General features: G+C 44.1%; 4 protein-coding genes across 5 annotated transcripts; 1 reads left to right on the top strand and 3 right to left on the bottom strand.

Moving 5' to 3' along the window:
* Nucleotides 1–1,470: 1,470 nt before the first annotated feature.
* LOC127303350 (chaperone protein ClpB1-like) lies at nt 1,471–3,815 on the top strand. Its single transcript, XM_071820582.1, has 7 exons — nt 1,471–1,759; nt 1,808–2,183; nt 2,273–2,424; nt 2,507–2,844; nt 2,954–3,218; nt 3,299–3,496; nt 3,585–3,815. Exons 1-7 carry the CDS (start codon nt 1,481–1,483, stop codon nt 3,768–3,770), a joined length of 1,794 nt encoding a protein of 597 aa, XP_071676683.1. The 5' UTR covers nt 1,471–1,480; the 3' UTR covers nt 3,771–3,815.
* Nucleotides 3,816–4,982: 1,167 nt separating this feature from the next.
* On the bottom strand, nt 4,983–8,120 carry LOC127299239 (uncharacterized). The gene is made up of 3 exons (XM_051329179.2): nt 7,963–8,120; nt 6,433–6,864; nt 4,983–5,487 (listed from the first exon to the last, which is right to left on the bottom strand). Exons 1-3 carry the CDS (start codon nt 8,112–8,114, stop codon nt 5,118–5,120), a joined length of 954 nt encoding a protein of 317 aa, XP_051185139.1. The 5' UTR covers nt 8,115–8,120; the 3' UTR covers nt 4,983–5,117.
* Nucleotides 8,121–9,536: 1,416 nt separating this feature from the next.
* LOC127299237 (uncharacterized) lies at nt 9,537–16,814 on the bottom strand. Its single transcript, XM_051329178.2, has 13 exons — nt 15,917–16,814; nt 15,184–15,604; nt 14,444–15,050; nt 13,571–13,611; nt 13,413–13,481; nt 12,949–13,049; nt 11,952–12,030; nt 11,662–11,760; nt 11,514–11,582; nt 11,342–11,391; nt 11,165–11,246; nt 10,285–10,379; nt 9,537–10,184 (listed from the first exon to the last, which is right to left on the bottom strand). Exons 1-13 carry the CDS (start codon nt 16,330–16,332, stop codon nt 10,049–10,051), a joined length of 2,265 nt encoding a protein of 754 aa, XP_051185138.1. The 5' UTR covers nt 16,333–16,814; the 3' UTR covers nt 9,537–10,048.
* Nucleotides 16,815–18,865: 2,051 nt separating this feature from the next.
* Nucleotides 18,866–23,769, bottom strand: LOC127299236 (uncharacterized). Of its 2 annotated transcripts, XM_051329177.2 has the most exons (5): nt 21,770–23,769; nt 20,841–21,054; nt 20,058–20,242; nt 19,628–19,931; nt 18,866–19,514 (listed from the first exon to the last, which is right to left on the bottom strand). In XM_051329177.2, exons 1-4 carry the CDS (start codon nt 23,671–23,673, stop codon nt 19,667–19,669), a joined length of 2,568 nt encoding a protein of 855 aa, XP_051185137.1. In that variant the 5' UTR covers nt 23,674–23,769; the 3' UTR covers nt 18,866–19,514; nt 19,628–19,666. The 2 variants fall into 2 exon arrangements, with proteins under 2 accessions (XP_051185137.1, XP_051185136.1); XM_051329176.2 differs by having other exon boundaries at nt 18,917–19,931.
* Between the last annotated feature and the right edge of the window lie 228 nt (nt 23,770–23,997).

Here is a 23,997-nt window from a genome sequence, read left to right as displayed (position 1 = left end):
GCGCTATGGTTACGATGGTCAGTGAGTTAATGGTCGATCAAGAGGCTAGCTGGAATACTAAAAAGCTTGAGGAGCTCTTTATCCCCTCGGACGTATTTGCCATTCAAGCGATACCCATCGGACGTTTCAGTGAAGATTTCTGGTCCTGGACGTTGGAGAGCTCGGGCAATTTCAGTGTACGATCGTGTTATCGGTCTATTGCTATGAAGTCGAGAGTGATTGCCAACACAGCTTCATCAGGTCAGGATGAGAATAGATACTGGAAAAAGTTGTGGCAACTCGAAGTTCCACCGAAGGTACGCAACTTCTGGTGGCGGGTCATTAATGGATATATACCATGCCGACAACTTCTTAAGAGGAGGCATATGGAGGAAATTGCACATTGTATCACATGTGGAGCGGAGGAAGAATCGATATTTCATGCGTTTTTCCAATGCACCTGGGCGGAACTGTTCTGGAAAGAGCTTAAGGAGGCAGCTCGGATTAAGATCCCAGACTTACACCCTGATTCGTGGGCTATTGATTTAATCGAAGGCTCAAGAATTTGCTCGGAGAGTGCCTCTGTCATTTTATGTGGGTGCTGGGCAATCTGGATGGAACGAAATTCAGTATGGCATGGAGAAAGTTCCCGTTCGGTGGCAGCATCAGTGAAATGGGCATTGGATATTACATATGATCTAGCCCAGCTAGGCAAGACCAAACCGCCGACAGCACCTAAGGAGAAGCCGGTCTGGAAGAAACCGAGAGAAGGAATAGTAAAAATCAATGTGGATGCAGGATTTATCGAGATGGATAGACAAGGTACTACAGGGCTGGTTGTTCGAGATCACATGGGCCAATTGTTATTAGGCCAGGCGTTGTGGTACGAACATGCCGCTAATTCGTTGATCATGGAGGCTCTGGCGGTACGTGATGGGGTGCAACTCGCAATTGATCTTAATCTTGTATCGGTAGAGATTGAAACCGATGCCAAAGTGGTGTTGAACCAGTTGGAAGATCCCGGGGGAAGTAGATCAGAAATTACTTCTATTTGCCCGGAGATAAAGGAGCTTAGTGGGTTTATTTCTAGCATTAATTTTAAGTTTATTGGCAGACTAGCAAATGAGGCAGCTCATCTCTGTGTCAAGAGTGCTAGTAGTAATAGGAGAAGATGTTTGTGGATTAATTATAAGCCACCCTTCTTAGAGAATGTCCTATCGAAGGATTGTAATCCCATTACTTAATCAATGAAGCTCCGTTTGATCGCGAAAAAAATAGAACCCAGGCCGGTTTCGGAGCGAGGTTCGTCGGGTGCACATACATACGGTGCAACATACTATCGGGCGCACCGTACCGCGAAAGCGATCTCCACGGAAAATCTTCCTGCAAATCGTCGCGGTCGTCTTCTTCCTCGAATATGTCGCGGCTCCTGCAGCACGTTGGGTTATCGAAAGACACGGCGCACATAACCCTGCTCGGAATATCGGCCGCTGTTTTGTCAATGGCAGCGTGGAGGCTATACAAGCAAGAGCTGAAGCCTCTTGTCTCCAGGCCGGCCCTCCTCAAGACCCTGGACGCCGGCAAGCTCGACCCGGTCATCGGCCGCGACGACGAGATCGACCGCGTCATCTGCATCCTCTGCCGCCGGACCAAGAACTGCGCCGCGCTCGTCGGGGCCGCGGGCGTCGGCAAGACGGCCGTCGCCGAGGGCCTCGCCCTGCGCATCGCCGCCGGGGACGTCCCGGACGCGCTGGCGGGGGCGCGCGTCGCCGAGCTCGACGTCGGGGCCATGGTCGCGGGCACCCGGTGGCGCGGCATGTTCGAGCAGCGCCTCAAGGACGCCATCGCGCAGGCGGAGGACTCCGACGGGAAGCTCATACTATTCATAGACGAGATGCACATGATCGTCGGCGCCGGAGACCGTGGGGGCACCGGCGACGCCGCCAACATCCTCAAGCCGGCCTTGGCCCGTGGCCGCATCCGCTGCGTAGGCGCCACCACCTCCAAGGAGTACCGCAAGCACATCGAGAAAGATTCCGCGCTCGAGCGCCGGTTCCAAAAGGTTGACGTCGACGAGCCCAGCGTGGAAGCCACCATTGCCATCCTGCGGGGGCTCAAGAAGCGGTACCAGAAGCACCATGGCTTGACAATCGACGATGATGCTCTAGTAGCCGCTGCACGCCTCGCTGACCGTTACATTACAGGTACGTATATATGTTCCTCAAGTCATCAATCAAAGAGTTAGTTCAATTTACTAGTCTCGTGCATGTTGATGGATTCTTGTTCATGTCAGGTCGCCAGTTTCCTGACAAAGCAATCGATCTGATGGACGAGGCATGCACTGCGGTGAAGCTGCGTAAACAAAAACAAGTTGAAAACATTCAAGGTAGCACAATAAGTGAACCCAAGGAGGTTCTTACTGTTGGTCCAGGACATGTCGCACAGGTAAATTAACCTCCCTAATCATATCTGTGTAAGTAGTACTCCCATGTGATATTCATGTCATGCTCCCATGTTTCTGATCAAGGCTGTGAGCCGATGGACCAAAATTCCTATCACCACATTTGATCAAGAGGGGGAGAAGCTGATCAACCTGGCACAGAAGTTGCATGAGCGAGTTGTTGGTCAGAACAAAGCAGTCAATTTAGTTGCACAGGAAGTGCTACGTTCTAGGGCCGGCTTTGGTCAATCTGGCCAACCAGTTGGCTCTTTCCTCTTTTTGGGTCCGGCAGGCGTTGGAAAGACAGAGCTCGCTAAATCACTTGCCGAGAAGCTATTTGACAACGAGAAGGCGTTGATTCGCTTTGACATGTCTGAATATGCTGACAGTGGATCCGTGTTGCGTCTCTTAGGAGGACCTCGAAGGTTTGACTTTCACACCTTTTGCACTCCTACTCCTTTACGACACTTCATTATCATGCATGTCTCCAGGGCCCTGCATGTCTCACACTTCTACTTATTTGAATTTCCATAGCTATGAAGAAGGAGAACTCACCGAGAAAGTCAGGAGCCAACCATTCAGCGTTATTCTTTTTGACGAGGTGGATAAGGCAAACCCCTCAATAGTTAAGATTCTCATTCAAATCCTCGGGGATGGTATGTTGACTGATGGCAAAGGACGGACCGTAGACTTCAAGAATACTATCATCATTATGACCTCAAATCTTGGAGCAGAGAACCTAACGACTAGAATAGCCGGAGAAAACATGAAAACTACACGAGATCTTGTCATGAAAAAGGTATGTGAAAACTCCCAAACTACCAATGGTAAAGTAATCAATGTGCATCTACCGATTGTCATTTATGCATGTTCATGCAGGTTGAGGAATGCTTCAAGCATGAACTTATCAACAAGCTAAGTGAAATTGTGATGTTTGAGCCGCTTTCACATGACGAACTGAGGGAGATCGTGAGAATCCAGATGAAGGGTGTCATTGCCACGGTAGCTGACAAGGGCGTCTCCCTGTTTGCAAGTGACGCCGCCTTGGACATCATTTGCTCAAAGTCACATAATGATGTAAGTATACGTTATTTGAACAAACCAAATACTTAGTTGTGTAGTTGCTTGTATATCATGGTAACGATGTATCAATGGGCTCTTGCAGGTGCATGGCGCAAGGCCAATTAAAAGATGGATGAAGAAAAATGTGACGACAGTTCTTGCGGACATGCTGGTCAATGGAGAAGCCTGTCGAGGCTCGACCATTTCCATCGATGCTGCTGACGATAAAACAGGCCTCAAGTACCAAGTGATGACGAAGCAAGAGGTGACAGATCCATTAGGGATATAAATAAATAGGTGTCAGATCCATGAGACCAGCTATGAGTTCTGAGATTAAGAAGATGCTTAGGCATGTATATAGCGTCAGCTGAAAAATAATCCCCTTTATTTTGGAGTAGTACTGTATTACTATTGGTCTATGTCTCTCTACATTTGTATTATTATAACACAAGTTAGATGTGCTATATATTATGACATTTGACCGCTGGTAATACAAGTTGTTGTGTCTAACTCCCTTTTTGAAAGAAAGAAAGAAAGAAAGAAAGAGAGAAGCTATCAAAATAGTCCGAATATATGTCCGTTAGTACCACTTAAAGGTTTATTGCCTTCAGCGGAAGCAAAAAATTGGCACGATGGAAAGTGCATGTTGATTGGCTAAAATAACTGCAACAAAATCACTAAATGTCTTCAACAACGACAACTAACTTGTGCAATATATGTGCGCAAATATCCCAACTAAATTACCAGATGTACGAAACAACAATAAAGGCACATGCAACACTCAAAAAGCTTGTCAACAAATTGTGGACTCGTCAACAAAAATATCGAATCAATGCAATGAAAAGAAAAGAGACATATAACATAGATTTTTTTTTTTGAGAAACACAGTACAAACGCAAGAGCTCACATACACGCGTATACACTCACCCCTATGAACGCACACACGCACACCCTACCCCTATGAGCGCCTCCGGAAGACTGAGCCGGCAAATTGGATCTTGAAATTGACGAAGTCACCACAGGCGCCTCGCTGTCGACAGGAACGTCGCCTCCCACTGAATGAATATTCCGCCTTTATGAGACACACAGATGTCAAACCCGAGGTTTGAACTCTGGTGGGCTGGAGATACAACCATCCTCCTAACCACCCAACCTCAGGTTGGTTCTCATAACATAGATTTCTTTTCTAGGAACCATTGGGATTTTTCATTGTGATAGCACCTTCTTTGGTTCTGAGAGCTGAGCCCGCAATATGAGAATTAATGTTTCCATCATGAATTTTTTACTATTTGTAATCGGATTTCACTAGAGTTGGAATTGGAAAATTATCAACTCAAAATGAAAAGTATCCATATCACTGAGACAAAACCATACATATTAACTACATCCACGGTAAATGCAGCAACCCAACCATGAGTAACTGGTGCGTGGTAACGTCTCATTGTCTCCCAATACCTAGCACATACAGACATATAAGTAGTAGCATCAGCATCCTAACTGAAACACCTAGAAGTTTTTTCATACAAAAGACCAGCTGAGAACTTGTTTGCAGCCAAAAGGACACTGAACGGCTAAACTCCCTCTTCATCTTAGCAACTCATATGGCTGGTTACGCTCACAACTTTCGGTTCACAGGTTATTTGCTGCTAGCGTCCCTGAGGTAGTCGAGCCGGTACAGCTGGCTGCCCGCATGGTACGCGTAGCCGACCTTCGCCCCGCTTCGGTTCCTCGTGACAGTGCAGCCATGGGGACTGAATGCGACGCTGAAGCCACTGTCGGTGAGCTGGGTCACCGAGATGATGTTCTCAGTAAGACCTGGGACGTAGCTGACGCCAGGGACAGCGAGCTGGGTGGAGCTCAGGGAACCCTTGCCGCACACCTGCAGCATCTCGCCCGTGTGTGTCCGGACTGGGCGTCCTGGGCGTGTGGCGGTGAAGTTTGTCAGGAGGTGCAGGTTGCCAGTCATGTGTTCAGCAGCATTTGAGACGATGTACCAGGGAGTTGCACTGATCACACAAGAGAAAATGTTACTCCAGCACTATTCTCCGTACACACATAAAAACTACTGGTGACAAGTTGATAGAAACCAAATGCAATGACTATTCATAGGTAACCATCAGAGTAGCATGACTGTTTTGTAACTAGCATTGCATGCAGAGTAACTAAATCATACCGTGAACAATAAGCTCCAACCTAGCAAAGCTACAAACCGACAACTGGAAAATAACCATCTGAAGGATATTAGGGTATAACCACTTTAATATGCACCTCTAATTCTGCACTATCTGAAGGATCATATTACCCTTACCTCCAGTAGGGAGGAAAAAGGTTACCAATACCCAAACTGGTTAATATGGATGTACTACTACAAAGGTATACAGGAAACGTAATAAAATGCAAATTTCTTTTACATTTATGTTCCAAATTTTAGTTCTGAATTGTTGCGCATCATACGTGCTGGTCATCACATCATACATGGTGCACATGGTATATGAAGAAATCATTCATCTGATTGTCTATTCTACTGACCATTACACGAATGACAAGACAAATATACAGTTTGTTGTAATTCCATTTAGCCGTCCCGAGTGCCATTATTTGTAATTTTATGCAGAATCAGTTGTAAAAACGTAATCAGGTATCATGGTGAGCCTCTGGTGCTTTGCCTAACACTTTTTTTTTAACATTTGCTTTGCCTAACAATTGATAAGATGAGCATGAACAATACTTCACAAGAAGGTGTGCCTTAGAATGCACCCTATGAGGCAAGGAGTACCATAAGAAGAGCTCAATAAACTGTGTACTGCCTTCGTGCTATTCTTCCATACATGCAAATTACACATTCATGGAGAAAACTTTGCACATCTAAATCAATTTACCACAACCATGATAACTTAGCATACAGAAAAACATAGAAAAACAATAAATCATGAGGCGAGTAATTATTGTACCTAGTGATGTCGAGAAAGTCGAGCTCATACAGGCGGTCCTTACGACGACCTTTGCCAACTACCGTGCCATCAGGGCGCTCAATAGAACAGGCACCTCCTCCCATACTAATTTTAAGTTCTTGATCGCTTAAATGAGCAACCGCCACCACATTCGACGTGACCCCAGGAACATACCATACATCATCAAGCTTGATCCCATTGCAGTTCACAGATCCCCGAGCACAGACTTGCATGGGCGGCCCTGTCCCAAAGAGGGATTTGACCCAACGGTCATACACAGGCATGAGGTCCGTCAGCAGGTTCAGATTGCCAGTAACGTGGCAGCCATTTATGCCGAGATACCAAACAGTATCAGCTACATTTGAACTGTCCTTGGCGGATGGATCATGACGGGGATCAAGGATGGAGGTAAGAGCAGCACTGTTCTTCTTCCTGAGAAATCACAAGTCAACACAGCAGCACAAATAAATAATGGCATACACTGAATGTGAAGCAAAGGATAGGGATCATCTTGAAACACCTTAGATCACAGCGATAATTAATGAAACAAAAAATTTAATAAGCAATAATGAGATATGTAAAAAAGGATAGTGTACATGTGGATAGTTTGCATGTGTAAGAAAAGGCCTATGATCATTTGAGTTTTTCCTAAGAGGAACACTAACGTGCAACAACCAGCATAATATCACCATGAAAGAGCCAAAATTCGTGATCCACGGCTACAAAAGGCAGAAAGTACACTCCAGAATGAAAAACCAGAATAGGTTCATGTTGACTAGGCCCATGAATATACAGCCGCATAAAACCCAGAATATCAGCATTGCTCTGAGGCCCTAAGACGAGCATAGAATGCCTATGCGATGCGCGTGGCAGGTCAAAATAATAAGTAGCAATTGAGTGCACCAAGCATATTTCAATAACAACAAGTGAGTGTATTGGTTCAACATGAAAAGGCGATACCCGAAGACCCCCTATCAAACAAAATGCTTAAATGTCTCATCAATAAAAAAAAGGAGTGCAGTTCACCAACTGTACACAATAACCGACATTTTTTTTTGCGAGAACACAATCACCGACTTGTTTTCAAATTGTCGCTTTAGTACATGATTAATCGTCTACAGATTACACCATTAAGTTCTATTTGACACAGGATTCAGTGCTAGTATAAATCACCCCTTTCTGTGGCCATATCTAATTGCTTTTTGCAATAGTACACTCAACCTATGACAACATCTGAGTAAGTCTGCAACCCAACAAGCAGAGAACCTAAAATCCAAGGCAATTCATCAATTTTACAAAAATCCACAACATTTTTCAGTACGATCCTACGAATATTCGACATTTCAGTTTCTGTGACATGAGCCAGTGCTTGTGTCGACCGCCCCTTTCTCTAACAATTTGCAAATCCAACCCTTTGCACTAGCAGATGCGTTACGCTGCGTCTGAGTCAAGACAGCGTGCTTCATACGCAGTTCCCGGAGCTACATTCTAACGAACTCCGCGAACAATTCCGCGTTTTTCAGTACGTACCTGATGGCGTCGAGGATGGCAGGGTTCTCGGTGGCGGGGTCCACCTCGACCATCGTCAGCACGCGCCCCTCCCCGGAGGCGACGTCGAGGATCGTCGGCACCTCCACCGTCTCCTCCTTCGCCGGCGTCGAGTTCGCCCCCTTCTTCCCCATTGGCGGTGGTGGAGGCGATGGAAAGTTCTGGAAGCTACAGGTGGAGTGGAGTGGAGTGGAGTGCAGCGGCGGACAGTTGCGGCCTTGCGTGGAAGTAGGCTGGAGGCAGGCTTCGTCTTGGGAACCGTGCGTTTGAAATGGCCCGCCGAAATGGGCCGGGCTGGACTGGGCCGTTGAGACGCCATCGAAGGGCTTGAAGGGAGATCCTAAAGAAGAGGCGAGAATTTTCTGTGGCTACATTTAGCCGTGAACGACGCGAAGCAAATGGAGAAGCACATCGACTGGCGCGATCATCGACTACTTTAGATAGTGGTAGGCATGTGTGGTTTGCTCCTCCGAGTCATCTTGGAATTTCTGTAAACGTTCCAATTATTTGAATGAAGCTTCGGTCGTTTGCTCAAAAAAAAAAGAATTATGAACAAAATAACTGCTACTTGGTTTATCTCGGAAAAACTACTATTCCTCGTTGTATTTCCAATGAAGAAGAATCGAGACCCAAAAGATTGAGATAGGAGAACCTCTGTCGCCGGAATATTCAGAACATGGGTACTATTGATCCAACATTAACAGTAGAATGAAAAAAATGTAAATAAAATTTTAAAAATAGGTTTACATGTTGAAAATGTATGCAGGTGCGTACATGCCAGGTTTCGAACTTAAATTGGAAAGTGTAAGTTGGGTAGAAAAAGAAAAGGTATTTGATAAACTAAATAAGTTCCGGAAATTCGCCTTGCAAGTTACATATTCTCTTTTTTTTGTGGAAGCCACATGAGTACGTTTTTTTTTCTTGAAATTTGGCATGCTAACTATGAAGGCTATATGTAAGTGACGATTTATCAAAATTTTCTAAACTTATAAATACAATTTTTGAGCCGGTTTGAAAATTGGGATCATGAGAACCCCTCGAAACCACAACAAACGGATGAAGCATCTGATCTAAAGCTGTTTGCTCCATAGAACCAAAACAAGCTCCTCGACAGCAATCACTAGGTCAGGCCCATCAACACTGAAGCGTGCACGGTAATATAAGTGGGGAGCAGGAAAAATGGTGTTATGTGTACAGTCTTGGACTCTTGGTAACTCCTAGCTGCTTTGACTTGATTTTTTAAAATTCTAGACACATGAAATTGCACATCGTTTAGCCTAAAATCTCAGTACAAGTGTACAGTTAGCAAAACAAAGCTACAATTTCAAAAAAAAAAAAAAAAAAAAAAGTGGTGTTGCAGTGAGAATGGTTGGATTTATAGCCCAGTTTTCTGTTAACCAATGGATGGTTTTGCCTCGTTTAAAAAAAAACAGAATGGTTGGATTTTTTATTTTTTTTGAGAAACACAGTACAAACGCAGGTTAAAAGAAGTCAATCAAAGTTAAAATGGAAAAAAAAAGCAACTCATAAATAGACGATCCTTGTATTGTCAGTACTAAAACAACCAAAAAATAACACCACTCAATTGATGGCTTAACAGCACTGTGAGCAACAACGGTTGATTTCTCTAGTTATGGACTTATGAGGAGGCAGGAGAAAAACAACTAAACAAGTATGAACCTTACAAGGTTCCTGGTGACCCAACTTGATCATCTCTAGAACAATCTACACAGCAGCAGCAGCAGCAGCATCTTCAAGTTACAAATTCAACCAAGATCACTGGACCAAAATGATAGGATGTTAGTGGCGCACCACCATGCAGCAGTGAACCCAAAAGTGCGAGCCTCAACTTACTACTCTAATCTTTGCTGCAGTTCGAGGAAGTTCAGGCCTGTGTCCGGAATTCAGAGAGCACCTCCCTCTGCAATCTTCAGCATTAGCTGTTCCAGTATTAGGCTTGTGCCAGGTACAGATCCTTCTTAGGTACGGATCGTTCTTCAGTTAACACGTCGCTGCACCGACGTTCCCTCACTCACACGCTCACTCGCCTTAGCAAAAGCCCGAACCTTCATTCCTCGATGATGGTGCTGTTCTTCGCAGCAGCTGTTGCGTTTCGCTGCATCTGTGTCTGGACGTTGTACTTCCTTTGCAGTTCCCGGAGCTTCTCTAGAAGCTCTTGGAACGATGGGCGGCTTTGTGGATCACTGCTTGCAGCAAGGGCAGTTGTAGTAAGAACATAAGATGTATCAGAATACAGTGCAATTTTGATGTTTCTGAAGTCTGAAGTCTAAGTATTTTACTTACGTTTCCCAACAACTCAGGATGAGTGATGTCCAGAAAGGATCTGTGTCGGTAGGAATCTCCAATCTTTGGTTCATGAAACCTACTGCACCAATGACCTACATAAGAAAAGAGTTTCAGGAATTAATATACATTGTACATGACTTACCAAAACTCTTAAAAGAAAAACAAGTGATCTAGAAAATGATTAGCGTAATAAAGTTGTATGCTGCACAAGTGAGCACCTATGCTGCTATCACAAGAAAATGTCACACAATTCTTGAGGCATCGCTAGACTAGGAAAAACAGTAGGCTTCTTATAAATCCAGTTGGCATTTCTACGTGACCAGTGATATGGAACAGCCTTTGGCTTCTCGAGGTTATCCCATGCCCAGGAGGTGCCTGTAGCCCGATAAATCCCGCTTGGGCGCCGTGGTCAGTGAAGGTCACGAGGGCAGGAGAAGTAGCGGTGGATTTTTTTTTCGAAATGGGGGAAAAGTAGCGGTGGATTAGGGAGCTTAAGAGATCAAAGTCTGAATCCCTAACACACGCTACTGCTCCTTATAAAGGGGATGACCAACTTCATTTGTAAGGAAAATAAAGACCGAACTGTACACTGACTCTATCCCATGAGAATAAATCCTAACTGGATTCAAACAAACACATCTATGATAACCACCACATATTTTTCACCTGCTCATCTTACTGTGCCAAACTGAAAAATGTAATGCAGCCAACCTAAAAGGAATAAATTACTCGCTAATTTAATTGTTACTTTTGTGAAGCTGCTGAAATAAATATTACTCTTAAGTTTTACAGCATCTGAAGTTCGCAATCTGTCACCAAATGTATGGCAAAAATCATTGGATCCATCACCAGACAAAGCTAGATAAAAGCAATATACCTGCATCGAATTGAGATTTTCCCAGGGTATCTTCTGAGTAACAAGTTCCCATAAGATCACCCCATAACTATACACATCAGACCTATGTATGTAGCACCATTGAAATCATTAGCAATCTAGTACTATTGCAGCTGAGACTACAGAAAATTATGTTCATTAAAATTGTCCAATACTTACTTCTCGTCTGAAGGTTCATTACGCAATACCTCCGGAGCCATCCATTGCGGCTGCATAGGAAAGCATCATCAATAGAGTTAGGAAAATAAAGTAATTATTTATGCTAATCCCATTAATTCCTAGAACCCATGCATGTATATCAAGCAATCAAATAAATTTTGCTTGTACTTACTGTTCCTTTTCCTGTTTTTGTTGTCAGATACGTTTCACGCTTGAGACGTGAAAGACCAAAATCTGCAACCTGATTAGACGAGATGAAATGAGAGGAAGCAAGTACAAATGTGAGAAAAGTTTGGAGACTAAATAAACTGTAACATTACCTTGACAGTCCAGTTCTTATCAACCAACAGATTTGACGATTTTAAATCTCGATGAATGATAGGTGGGCTATAGTGGTGAAGATAATTCATGCCCCTTGCCTGCAAAAATATAAATATTTTTTCAAAACCTAACAGTGACTGGGAATCAATGTCTATACAAACAATAATCTAATAATATTCTCTGCTTTTTTCTATCCTTAACTGCATTTGTTTCAAGACTAAAAGGAATCTGTGATCTCTGAGAAATTCTTTCCTCATGCCATGATGCTAGTAGACAGAAATACACTTACAACATCTAAAGCCATGTGAACACGTCGTCTCCAATCCAACTTGGTCGTGTTTCTTTGAAGTAAGCGAAATAAACTTCCTCTGCATTTGAGAAACAATGAAGAATGAAAACGAGACCCAAACTTTTTTCTGTAGGTAAAAATCATGAAATCTGGGTAGTAGCCATATTATGTTCTAAAAAATGAAACAAAAACCAACTTTTATGTACTAGTGAAGCATATTAACACATATCTTGATGTGTTAACATGGTAGCAAAGAACAAGATCTCTCCTGGTTTATTAGCAGATTTCAAAGGCTATACGTGCAACAGGGGCAATGACCCCATAAGTAGGAAAAACATAATACAATCTGCATACAGTTGAACATCCTATTAAACGGCATGACCCCATAAGTATGCATGTAATAAGAGAAAAAAGGGACAACGACCAGTGTAATTAAACCAAGGCCGTGAGCTTTTGTTTTATCTAGGATTAAGTCCACATTGTTACACACATTCTACTTTCTTTTTCTACTTAGCATTAAAATAATGTTATTAATGGTCCGTAAGAACGCAATGCTAACCATAAGAATTAAGTCATTTTTTTATATATGTGTGTGTGAAATCTAAAGAAAGGTGTTGTTTTACTCTTTAGTATTCCTTAGAAGACTACAGTACATCTGGTCCTAGGTTGTATGATTATGGAGTGGTGTTCTTGGGTGTATTTTAAAATTTTGTTGTCATCTGAACCAATCAACCAGTGGGAAGAAAATGGCACCCTCTCGTGACATCTTTTGAACTCAACTTCAGTACAGAGATGGCATTTGTCATGCCTTAATCAACTGTGTTTTTTGTGGAATAATCAACTGTTTTTTTGCAGAATAATCAACTGTGTTCGTATAATCAACGCGGTAAAACAGGATTTACACAAACAGCTCTGCCCATTCTCCTGTACATTTGAAACAGCGAGCAACAACCAGAGGAAGTACTTCATCTAGGGTTGTAAAACGTAGGGAACATACCGTGGGAGGTACTCTGTTACAATACAGAGGCGGTGTGGAGATGTAACCGCACCCATGAAGAGCAGTATATTAGGATGACGTAGCTTCTTCATAAGGGATACCTTCACATAAGATTGATTGCAATTCATTTAAAAACAAAATTTAAAATGATGTAATGAAATCTAAAGTTAGTGCACACTTTATTTATGTTTTCCCAGAATTAACTTTAAAAACACATGTGAAGATCTAGATCTGTAAGCATGATATTTTTATATTTATTGACATGCATGGTAACAATGGCAATGGACAATTTCGTCGGCATGCTGAAAACACAAATTCTCCGCCAACTTCAAGTGTCTTTTGAGAGGCCCAGACAATCATTAAAGCATCACAATTCTGATGCTAATAAGGCTAAAAATTACTGAAAATCATTTTTCTGATTAGAGGGATGCAGATTCTTGTTATATATTTCATGAATTAACTACCTCTTGTCGAAAGGACTGAATCACTTCATCCGAATATTCCTGACTGGAGAAAACTTTCACACCAACATCCTGCAAGAACATGCCACACAATGATAAAACTATAACAAAAAGTAAACAGAGATAAGTAACAAATGCAATAAAGAAAGGACCGAACATACCGAGCCATACCACAAAGCATGATATACTGTCCCACAAGAGCCTGCACAGTTATAAATTGAGAAGCACAATTAGATGGCTCGACATAATAGAAAACAGTACACCACATTGTGCTTATACGTTTTTTTGCCATGATTGTACTCAGTCAATAAGAACTAATAAAGACTATTACTCGTTGATATAACTTTAGACATTTTGAAATCCAACCCAGTATAGTAACTAAACTCACAGACTATTTAGAACTGGAGAAGTTTGGGCCATAAATGAAAGGGCTAATAAAGAATATTACTCGTTGATATAACTTTAGACATTTTGGAATCCAACCCAAGCTAAACTCACTGACTATTTAGAACTGGAGAAGTTTGGGCCATAAATGCAAGGAAAGGTAGGAGAAGTCAGGAGCATGTCTTATTGGTGTGTTCAGGTCCTAGTGAGAAGCATATGTGTTTGAAGTAGGCCAAAAGTTACATCAAATCAAATTCAGTCAAGAATTTCAAAGGAAATTAAGCTAACCATGTCAAAACCCAAAGGCTTTAGGGTCTCACTAGGAGCTTCAACTAGATGGCCCCACTTGGAAGAAAGTTAGAACCAAAGCTTGGCCGAACTGTGATAAAACAGGTTACAACCTACAACTCACTACATTTGTAGTTGTGATACTATCTAGCTATTTTGAAAAATGGAGGTTGTGCAACTATAAGATGAATATGAGGGAAAAGAACTATTCTGAAGTAATGAAATGCAGATAAAGCCAGTGCTGACAATAACCAATTAGTCAATTACTAAACCTGCTGATAAAAAATTAGAACTATGAAATGGTGCATTCAAGTGATCAAAGAGCTATACAAATAAGAGTTCAGAAAAGTAGAAGCAACTACCTTGACCTACTTGTTCTCCAATGACAAGATCCTCCCATAGGATTTCATAATCCAGACAGTCTGCTTCATGGTCTACTTTGTAAAGAGCGCTGCTATTAGTACTTCCAGTGCTGCTTGCACTACTTGAGCTGTTGTTGTTGAAGGAGGACCAGGAACCTGATGCTTCATTTTTATTAGGTTGGTTGAATTCAGCACCTTGCCTGTCAGAATTTTTCTGATTACTCTGGTCATTCTCTTGCTCACCATGCAAAGATGGCCAGATTACTTCATTCTTTCCATCAGGTCCATCATTCTCCCGCCCTTTCCAAGGCCATGTTATCCCTTTCTTGTTCAACAATGCCTCTGCTTTTGAACTCAAGATCTTGTGAAGACCTATTTTCCCATCTGATTCATCGCTATTCATTTTGTTTGATTTCCCAGGGGAGTTCTCTTCAGTAGAGAATGCACCACATGGTGCATCTCCTCTTGGTGTACCTGGTCCACTAGATGTTGGCTCTTCCTTGTTATCACGATCAGAGCACTGGCTCTCACCACTACCACCTTCCCGTACTATGCCATTCTCATCCATCTTGACCCGAGACCGAACTTTATTTGAAACCTTGGTAGCCTGTGTAATTCCAAATATCAAAAAGGAATGTAGTAGCAAGGAAATTAGAATACATACTAGAGAAACAATATTACATTGCAACTCAATAGAAGATTTATTTCTGCTTCTTGCTAAAAATAGTAACAGAACTCACCAAATTTGTTATCTTGGAGGCTATAGTAGACTGTAGGGGAAGCTGTGAGTCAAATGGACTTTTGTTCAACAAACTAGGTTTCCGGCTGTTGTTACTGCAACTTCCATCACAACAGGTCCTTGCAGAGGTTGAAGGTCCACTGAGTATCTCCTCCAAGGCACGTGAATCACTTGAAACGCAAATAATGCCCACCAAACTGCCATCCTCGTCATAAAAAGGAGTGTTGGCGCCAACAGCTAAAATTCTATCACCTGCCTTGTTCTTAACTGGGAATTTACCAGTCCAACTCTCACCCAAGGAAATACGGCGGAACATATCATTTACCACACTGAGGTCACGGGAATCAACCAGCAGCATGAGGGCATCCTGACCAAGCACTTCTGAAGCAGGGTAACCATAGAGATTCTCTGCAGATCGGTTCCTGCATCATAGTAAATGACAGGTCTTGGTGTTAAGGAAGCATTAACATTTATAGTAAGAAATAAAGAAGAGAAGAAACTGTCCATGCAAAACTACAGACTAGACAGCTATTTTATGATGTAAGTTCCATCATCGCATCGCGTCTAGGATTGGTATGCTTCAAACAGATACAAAACTTGGCTATTGACATGTTTCTTAAGCCGATACATTTCGATCACAACTCCCAGTGGATGCATGGTCACTTCATTGCAGCGTAATAAAAGCAGCACAATCGAAACAAATCAAACAGACATTGAAGAGCTAGAAATCTCACCAGTATATGATCCTTCCATCGAGGTCAAGAATGTGGACGGACTGCCCCAGCGACTGGAGCACCCTGCGGTACTGCCTCTCCGCCAGCCCCGCGCCCGTGGCGCCGCCTTCGGCCGCGGCACGGCCTTCCCGCTGCAGCGGCGACGAGTGCGAGAAGGACGCGGAGCCACGGCCCCACGCCCGCGGGCCTCCATCAAACCCCCCAGAGGCCCGCCTCGAAGGAGGCGGCCCCGGCGCCGGCGCCGGCCCCGGATGCGGCTGCGCGCCGCGGGAGGGCGAGACCGACTGCGAGCGCCGCCGCTCTGCTCCGCTGCCGGTGGGCGGCAGCGCGAACTTGGACATCTCCTGCTTGAGCTGCGCCTGGCCCACCTCCAGCTTCCGGATCTTCTTCAGCAGCTCCTCCCCACTGGACTCCATCGATGGAGGCACGAAGCGAATCAGAGCAGCAGCATCACCACCACGGCCCTCCCGACCGCTCCAAGGCCGCCTCCTCCTCCCTCACCTCCTGGGAGCTCGAAAGGCCGCTGCTTTCGCAGCTCCCGAGGCAGATTCGAGCTCAAATGGAGCAAGCAACAACTCGCACCAAATAAATCCTCCTTCCCCCAAAGAGAGATCCAGCTGAGGCTCGCTGAGAGACAGAAGCAGACCAAATCGAGAGGAAACAATAGCGATCCTTTCTCGGGAGCAGTTCTTGGCTTGTGCTCGGACAAGTAGCAGCCGGGGCGGAATCTATCTACAGCCCACACCCAAATGGGAGAATTAAATAATTAAACAGGCTACTCCTCTGTATGGGGAAATGAAATTGGTGACTTGGTGATGAGTTCTTGAGGGGTCCTCCTCCTGTGATTGGTCAGCTTGCCAATAAAAAACACAGCCTGCTTGCTGGCTTATGCAAGCTGATAGCTCCGGTCTTAGTTTTATTTGGGGTCTTGGAATTTTCCCTAAATGTTTATCTATTTATCTAGTATGATTTTTTATTTATATCATTTTTTTGTAAGTGTGTGTTGTGATGATCCACCCATCCATCCACACACACAGGAAGGAGAGGGGTCCTTGTCCCTATCCATCTACCTTGCTGCCAATGCCAACCTGTGTCGTCATCTTGTTAGAGGGAGAGAGGGAAAATGGCAAGCCTGTTGGTCCACTTTATCAATGCCTTTCCTACTTGGTGTTGCCACAATTGGGTTAGGGTTTGGCTTCTAACTGCCTGTTTGGTGTTTTGTTGTGTGTTTGTATTTGTGCTGCACTCTTTCAGCTTTGATGCTCCCTTTTTGTGGTGGTTGATTTGTTGAGGTTAATGTTTGTATGCACATGTTGATCTCTCTTCGTCAAGAGCTCGAATGGTTTCCAGACTTCAACTTCATATCGATCATGAATCTTCAGTGCTACAATGTTGGGCACAAGATGTTGTGAACCCACACATCTAGGTTGTACGGCTCATCGCTATAACAATAAGACGTGCGGCTTCTCCCCTCCTAATCTCATTTATTTCTCTCCCTGGATCAGTTTGTTTTCCGGAGCATGTCAAGGTTAGCCTTGTAAGAAATTTGGGTCACTAATGCTAAAACAAGACAAAATATAAACAGATAAGCATAGTATTGGACATATAAAAACTATAAATATGCTTGGAGCTTATGTTCATAACTGTAGTGAACTTTCCTTAGCTTAAGTACCATGAAACTAGAGACATTTATGTGCAATGTTTGGTCTAATATATTCTTATCGATGTACTATTTGTCAAACACTTTGATACCGATGTTGACAATTGTAGTATACTTCTAAACATTATGATACTTGGAGAAAAATAGGTGTCTATATCTTTGGAATAATAGGAAAAAACATGGAAAGTCAACTATTTATTTATTTATAATAGAATTGTACAAGTTGATTGAGTTGTGGTTTGTCTTTAAGCAGAATCTTTCTCTTTTGAGAAAACAATTTGTCTACTTTATATCTAAGAAATAGGCTAGAATCTTCGTGGAATTGTTGATACTTGGACATTTTCTCCATAATATTATCGGTTTATTGTCAAAGTCCAATTTTGATCGCATTGGTCCGAAACTCTGTATATTTTTGTTGACTTTGCTTATCAACCCTATTTCTTATAACATTATTTTCCACTTCTCACATAATCATCAGGAGTATAATGTGGGGGCTTCCCCACGGTCTGAGTTTATTGTACTCCTTAAATGTTGGTTCTATTTCAATTTGTATTACTGTCTTCTTTTGGAGTATTATAAAATATAATATTAGCTGTGGAAGTGACAATTTTATTGCCTACGGTGCAAAAAAATTACCCTATCTAGTAGTATTTACTATAGCATGTTATTAGTGTTAAAGTAAGTAGTCAACCATCATGTACAGGCACACCCAACCCAACAGTCCACATAGCACTTTTCCCTATCCATTGTTATCCTGATAATAATCCACAAACAGTACTAGTACCAGTAACAGTCGCATGTAGAAACTGTCCACAAATGGCGTGGTGAATCTGCCGCTGGACCAGTCTCTTTCAGCTGTCAAATTTGTCGAGGCTTCCCTTTCCTCTCACTTAGGGGAGCATATCCTCCAAAAAACAAAACAAAAAATAGAACTCCCCCAAATTGCTGGATAACCGTCAGCTTTGCATGGGCCCGAAGCAACCCATCTATTCTGCTGGCCGTGCTCCCACACGCAATCATTCCTCCCTTTTCTCGCAGTGCATCCCATGAGAGGCTTTTCTGCAAGTTGCAGTCCCTGTGAATTTGATGTCTAACGGCACCTAATTATCAGCCATTCTTTGTGGGAAAAGAAGAAAAAGATGGAGCGGAAAAATCAATGTGACAATGAGAATTGAACTTAAACCATTGGTTCTTTGTTTTTCATTGGTGAGATTGTCGCTGTCGTCTCTTTTTCTTTGACTCCGCCCTCGTGTAAGATGTCGCATTTCAGTGACTGGAAAGGATCTAAATTATGATAAAGCCAACCCTGATATAAGTGATAGAGCGTGAGTAAAGTCAAATACAGTGAAGCAACAATTAAGTGGAATGAAAATAGGTCGCTAGTCGGTACACATGCATCACGAATATACATTTGACCCCGTTTTGAATGGTTGATAGTGTCCCTTCTCCAGGTTCCAGTTGTGCAGAAAAGGATCCATGACAAACTGAGTGAATAAGCAGGGTACACATTGCCTTCTTCTACACCACGCCTTTTTCGCGGCGCCTCGTCAGCCAGCCACCACAAGCTGTTTGTTCACCATTCATGGATGGGGAGATGCCATTTGCATCTTGCACAAAGCAGGTGGCATCTTGTAAAGCAGCATCACAGGCCAAAGTGGAGGCGTCAGCATCATCTTCCATGGGCCCTTGACTTGCCCCAGCTCTCATCAAACGATTCCAAAACAGGAACTCAAGACATCTTAATCAGCAGCATCATGGAACTGCTCTAAATGGCAGAAGAGCATCAGCAGCTCAGGAGTAGTGATACCCAGATGAAGCGGCGGGCCCTTGAGGTCCAGGAAATCAGAGCGTCGATCAGCGGGGATTCTGAATAAACTTTGTTTGTTTCACCCTTGATTGTAAGGAGTTGGAACTTGAAAGGCACACTGCCGACTGATTCTGCGAAATTTAACAACAAAACAAGGCCCTACTCGCTCAGCCTATAATACACTACAATCTTCTGAGAGGCAGAAGAGAAACTGGAGAGAGGTGGGGAGGAGCTTAATGCTTACAGACAAGACGATACCCGCCATTCCGTGCCCTAGGGGCTACTACAACTGCAGTGCTTGCAGCCTTGGTACCAGATTGGACGGGCTGGCCTGATGCTGCACACGCTCATTGCTGAGGAGGAGTATGTTGATGGTGCCGGTCTCTTTCAGCCAGGCAGCCACAACAGCGCTGGGCGACACAAACCTCCCAATGTTGAACCGCTCGACCTGGAACGGTGCCCCGATCGAGTTGAGCAATGCCTCGATGACGTAGCGGAGAGTGCTTGCGCCTGCTATCTTGCTGTGCTTTCCCCATCCTGTCAGTATGCTGTAGAGATATACAGAACAGACATGGCTTCAGATCAACTAAACTTAAAGTTCACATCCTACACATTTGCACATCCGGCTACTGTAAATGTTACAAACACAATAAGTAAGTTTTGGCATCAGATACCTTAGAAACTCAGGCATAGCTCGTCCTGCGAAGACAATAGAGCGCACATTCAGAAGCCATGCATGAACCATTGCTTGAGCTGCTCCACACGACATAAGGTGCAGGTCCAAGCAAAATTCACTCCATGTGTTCTCCCAAACACGGCGATTTACCCCTTCCAGCACAACTAGCTGAGCTCCTTGCCTCTGAAAATGGTAAGGAACATCCATATGTCAGGACGGACTAACCCTATATTATATAAAGTTAACTACTTGTCTCTGAAAATGGTAAGGAACGCCAATTGTCAGGATGGATTAACCCTATATATGGAGTTAACTAGGAACATTTTATATACAGGCTTGGTAGCCTACATACGAAGAAGTTTTGGTACAACTCACTCAAATGAGTATAATACCAAGCCATCCAAGCAAGTAACAGTTCAAGGAAGTTTGGCTAGCACTAATCAGGAAAAGAAGTTCCAACAAATCATAAGTGTAAATGGGCTACACCAAAATGTTTTACATGAAACTTTTGAATTCCATTTCAAAAAATGAAACTTTTGAATGACAGTCTATGAAACTCAAGAGAATGGAAGTTATAAACACCCCATGTCCTTATAAGACCTAAATTAAATAACTCGAGCAGTATTATGATGCTATTTCTTCTTCTATAATCGAATAAGTCAATTAGAATAAAATTACCACTAAGCATTGCTTGATTACTGAGGATTACTCAAGGATTTGACCTTTTAACAATATACAATACAATACTTAAATCAAGATGAACACTGGGAGTAGCTCCTACCTGGCCAAAATGCCATAGCACATCAGTAAGAGCATTGTAAAAAGCAGAAGATGTTGATGAATCCATGCGCCCCAACTGACTAAAAAGCGACTGTGCTTGCGACCAAATTTCTTGATGACCCATAAGTAGGCCATGCGCAACACCGTAGACAAAGTTATCAAGAAGGCGAAGTTGTTCCAGTAATAGGGCTGCATCTTCGAAGTTATTACAGCGACTGAAAGAAGAAGATTAAAGTGAAGTGTTACAATTGGACAACATATATATGCAGGGTGGAGCGAAATATAATGTTTACTATGCTGATTCAGATTTATACGACAACATGATTTCACGGATAAATTTGCGGTGTCAGCTCTCATATTATTCCATTTCTATTTAAGGTCATAACGACATCTTCAGCTTACAATCTTCTCTGGAGCCACAGAAAACTGAGGATTTATTCTGTACTCTGCTATTCAGATTTATATAGCAACATGATTTCCCAGTAAAATTTGGAGTGTTAGCTCTCATGTGTTATTCGTTACTATTTTGATCAAGGTCATAACTACATCTTCAGCTTACCGTCTTTTCTAAAACCAAAGAAAGGTGAGAGGTCATAAAATAGATAGTAATCTTCAAATTTACCCAAAACATGTAATGCGAAGGCTAAACTTGTGCAAGTACAAATCGAAGTCGAATTTATCCAAAACATGTCACGCGAAGGCTAAACTTGTGCAAGTACAAATCGAAGTCGAATTTAGCAAATTCAAATTGATATGCAAAAAAACAATTAATTTCCAGTATAATGCAGCACCAATTTTGTAACGTTCAATTATTATGCGAAGTTGCATTGTTCTGGTTAGAAAATGGCTAGGCAGCATATAGTCACAAAATACTAAGAACTAGAATGAAATTAGCACTGAAAGACTTCAACAAAATAAATTAAGATGTACCTGCAAGCATTCAGGATGGCAGAAAATGTAACCACATTTGGCCTTACACCCTGCTGGACCATCTTCTGAAACAATTCTAGAATGAAATACAGTTCCTGTGACCTCCTCATCCGGACATCGATGGCAGACCGTCCTCTTGCAACTGGATTAGCAGCTCTAATGATCTGGCCATTATAAACCCCAACAATTCCCATGTCCCCAACTTCGGGATCCTCCTCAGCCAGAACCTTAGACTTGCCATATGCATCAATTATTGTGTTGTACGTGACCACATTTGGCTTGATACCCATCTCAGTCATATCATTAAGCAGAGATAATGCCCACTCTACCAAGCCATTCTTGGCCAATGTGTCGATGAAAGAGCTGAACAGAACAACATCGGGTTTCAGGCCAGATTCCTTAAAATCTAAGTAGACATTAAATGCATCGACATGCATTCCTGCCTTTGAATAGATATCTATCAAAGTTGAGTATGTGAGTACACTAGGAGCTACTCCCCGTCTCCTCATATCTTGAACGAGGAAAGAGACGATATCCAAGCGTCCCTGCTTTCCATATCCATTAATCAAAGAATTGTAGGTGACAGTATCTTTCTCAATCCCCAAGTCCTCCATCTCGTCACACACAATAGCAATTTCTCCATACTTTCCGGTCTTCACATAAATAGCCAGCACAGTGTTGTAGCAAACTCGGTCCAATTTCATTCCCAAAGACTTCATCTTCTCATACAGCTTGAGCGCCTCATCATACTTCTCCAGCTTGGAGTATCCATCAATCAATGTACTGTATGTAACTACATTTGGCTTGACATTTTTCGCTTCCATATCTGACAAAACCTGCATAGCCAGCTCTATGTTGCCACACTTGCAGATTGCATCAACAAACGTGTTGTACGTGTAAATGTCACGCCCAATGCCGAGATGGATCATTTCATCAAAGACAGCACGGGCATCCTCCAAATGCCCTGAGCGGCTGCAAGCAGACAGGAGTGAATTGAACGTCTTCCGGTCTGGACAGAGCCCATCCCGTAGCATCTGGCGGAAATATCCGAGCGTGAACCTGAGGTCAACACCCCCTTTACCGCACGCATCAATCACCGCATTGTACGTGACGGTGGTAGGCCGCAATCCTGCACCCTTCATCGACTCGAGCACGCCCATTGCCTCGTTCGCAAGACCGCTCCTCGCATATGCCGAGATGAGCGCTGAGTAAGCAAACACCGTTTTTCCATAACCCCCTGCGATGCCGGTTTCGAAAGCTCTTCTTGCAAGGTCTGGCCGCCCCATCTTGCCGAGAGCACCAATGGCGGCGGTCAAAAGCTTGCCCTTATCGACGGAGCCATTGCCAACAAGGGGCAGTGCGGCGTGGAACACCTCAAGCGCACGGGGTGCGGACTTGTCCCTGTCGCCGAGCTCCCGGAGGACATGGCAGTAATCATCGGGCGAAACCAGCTCCCCACGGAAAGAGGACAGCGACACCCCGAGCGCCCGGCGGTCCTCCGGGGCCACGCGGAGCAGCTTGTCAACACAGCGCCCGGCAGCTGCCGAGGAGGCGCGCCCGCCGCGGTCCTGAGAACCTCCGCCGCGGTTGTTGCGCTTGGAGATGTTCTTGGTGGAGCGCGCGCGGCGGAACTCCGGGCCGAGCGCGGACGAGGCGGCGCGCTGGGGCTGCACCGCCCACGGCGCGGCAGGGCCGCTGAATATCGGGTTCTGGACGGGCGGGCACGCCGCGGAGCCCGCGGCGAGGAAGGGCGGGCAGAGCGCCGCCGCCGCGGCCGGCGCGGGCGCCGACGCGTGCAGCCGCGCGGTCGCCGTGGCCGTGGCGGCCGCCGCCGCCGCAGCGGCCGGAGGGTGGTGGGAGGCGGCGTGCGCCTGCGAAGGCGTGAAGTGCGTCGCCGGCGCCATAGCGACCACCGGAAGAAGCAATCACCTTCCTGGACGGACTCCGTGCACCGTACGTATCCGGCACGGAGACTCTCCCGAACTCCTCCGCAAAATCCTTCCACGGAAGCGCAATTCCTTCAATCTCTCTCCCAAACTCCTCCTCAAATTCCTTCCAAGGACCAAACCAAAATCAAGCAAATCCCCGGGAGACAGCGACCAGGGGAAGCTCCGGTAAAGGCTGGATTTTTACGGCCAGGACAAGATCGTTCCCGCGTGCGGCGACGGCTAGGGGGGTTACAGATTCGCCGCGCGCTGGCAGCATGCTAGTAGTTGGGGAATGATTTG

This window comes from Lolium perenne, chromosome 5 (assembly GCF_019359855.2).
Source record: "Lolium perenne isolate Kyuss_39 chromosome 5, Kyuss_2.0, whole genome shotgun sequence".
NCBI classification, from domain to species: domain Eukaryota; kingdom Viridiplantae; phylum Streptophyta; class Magnoliopsida; order Poales; family Poaceae; genus Lolium; species Lolium perenne.
Note: the sequence above shows the minus strand (reverse complement) of the source record. Positions and strands in the feature narration are given on the sequence as shown.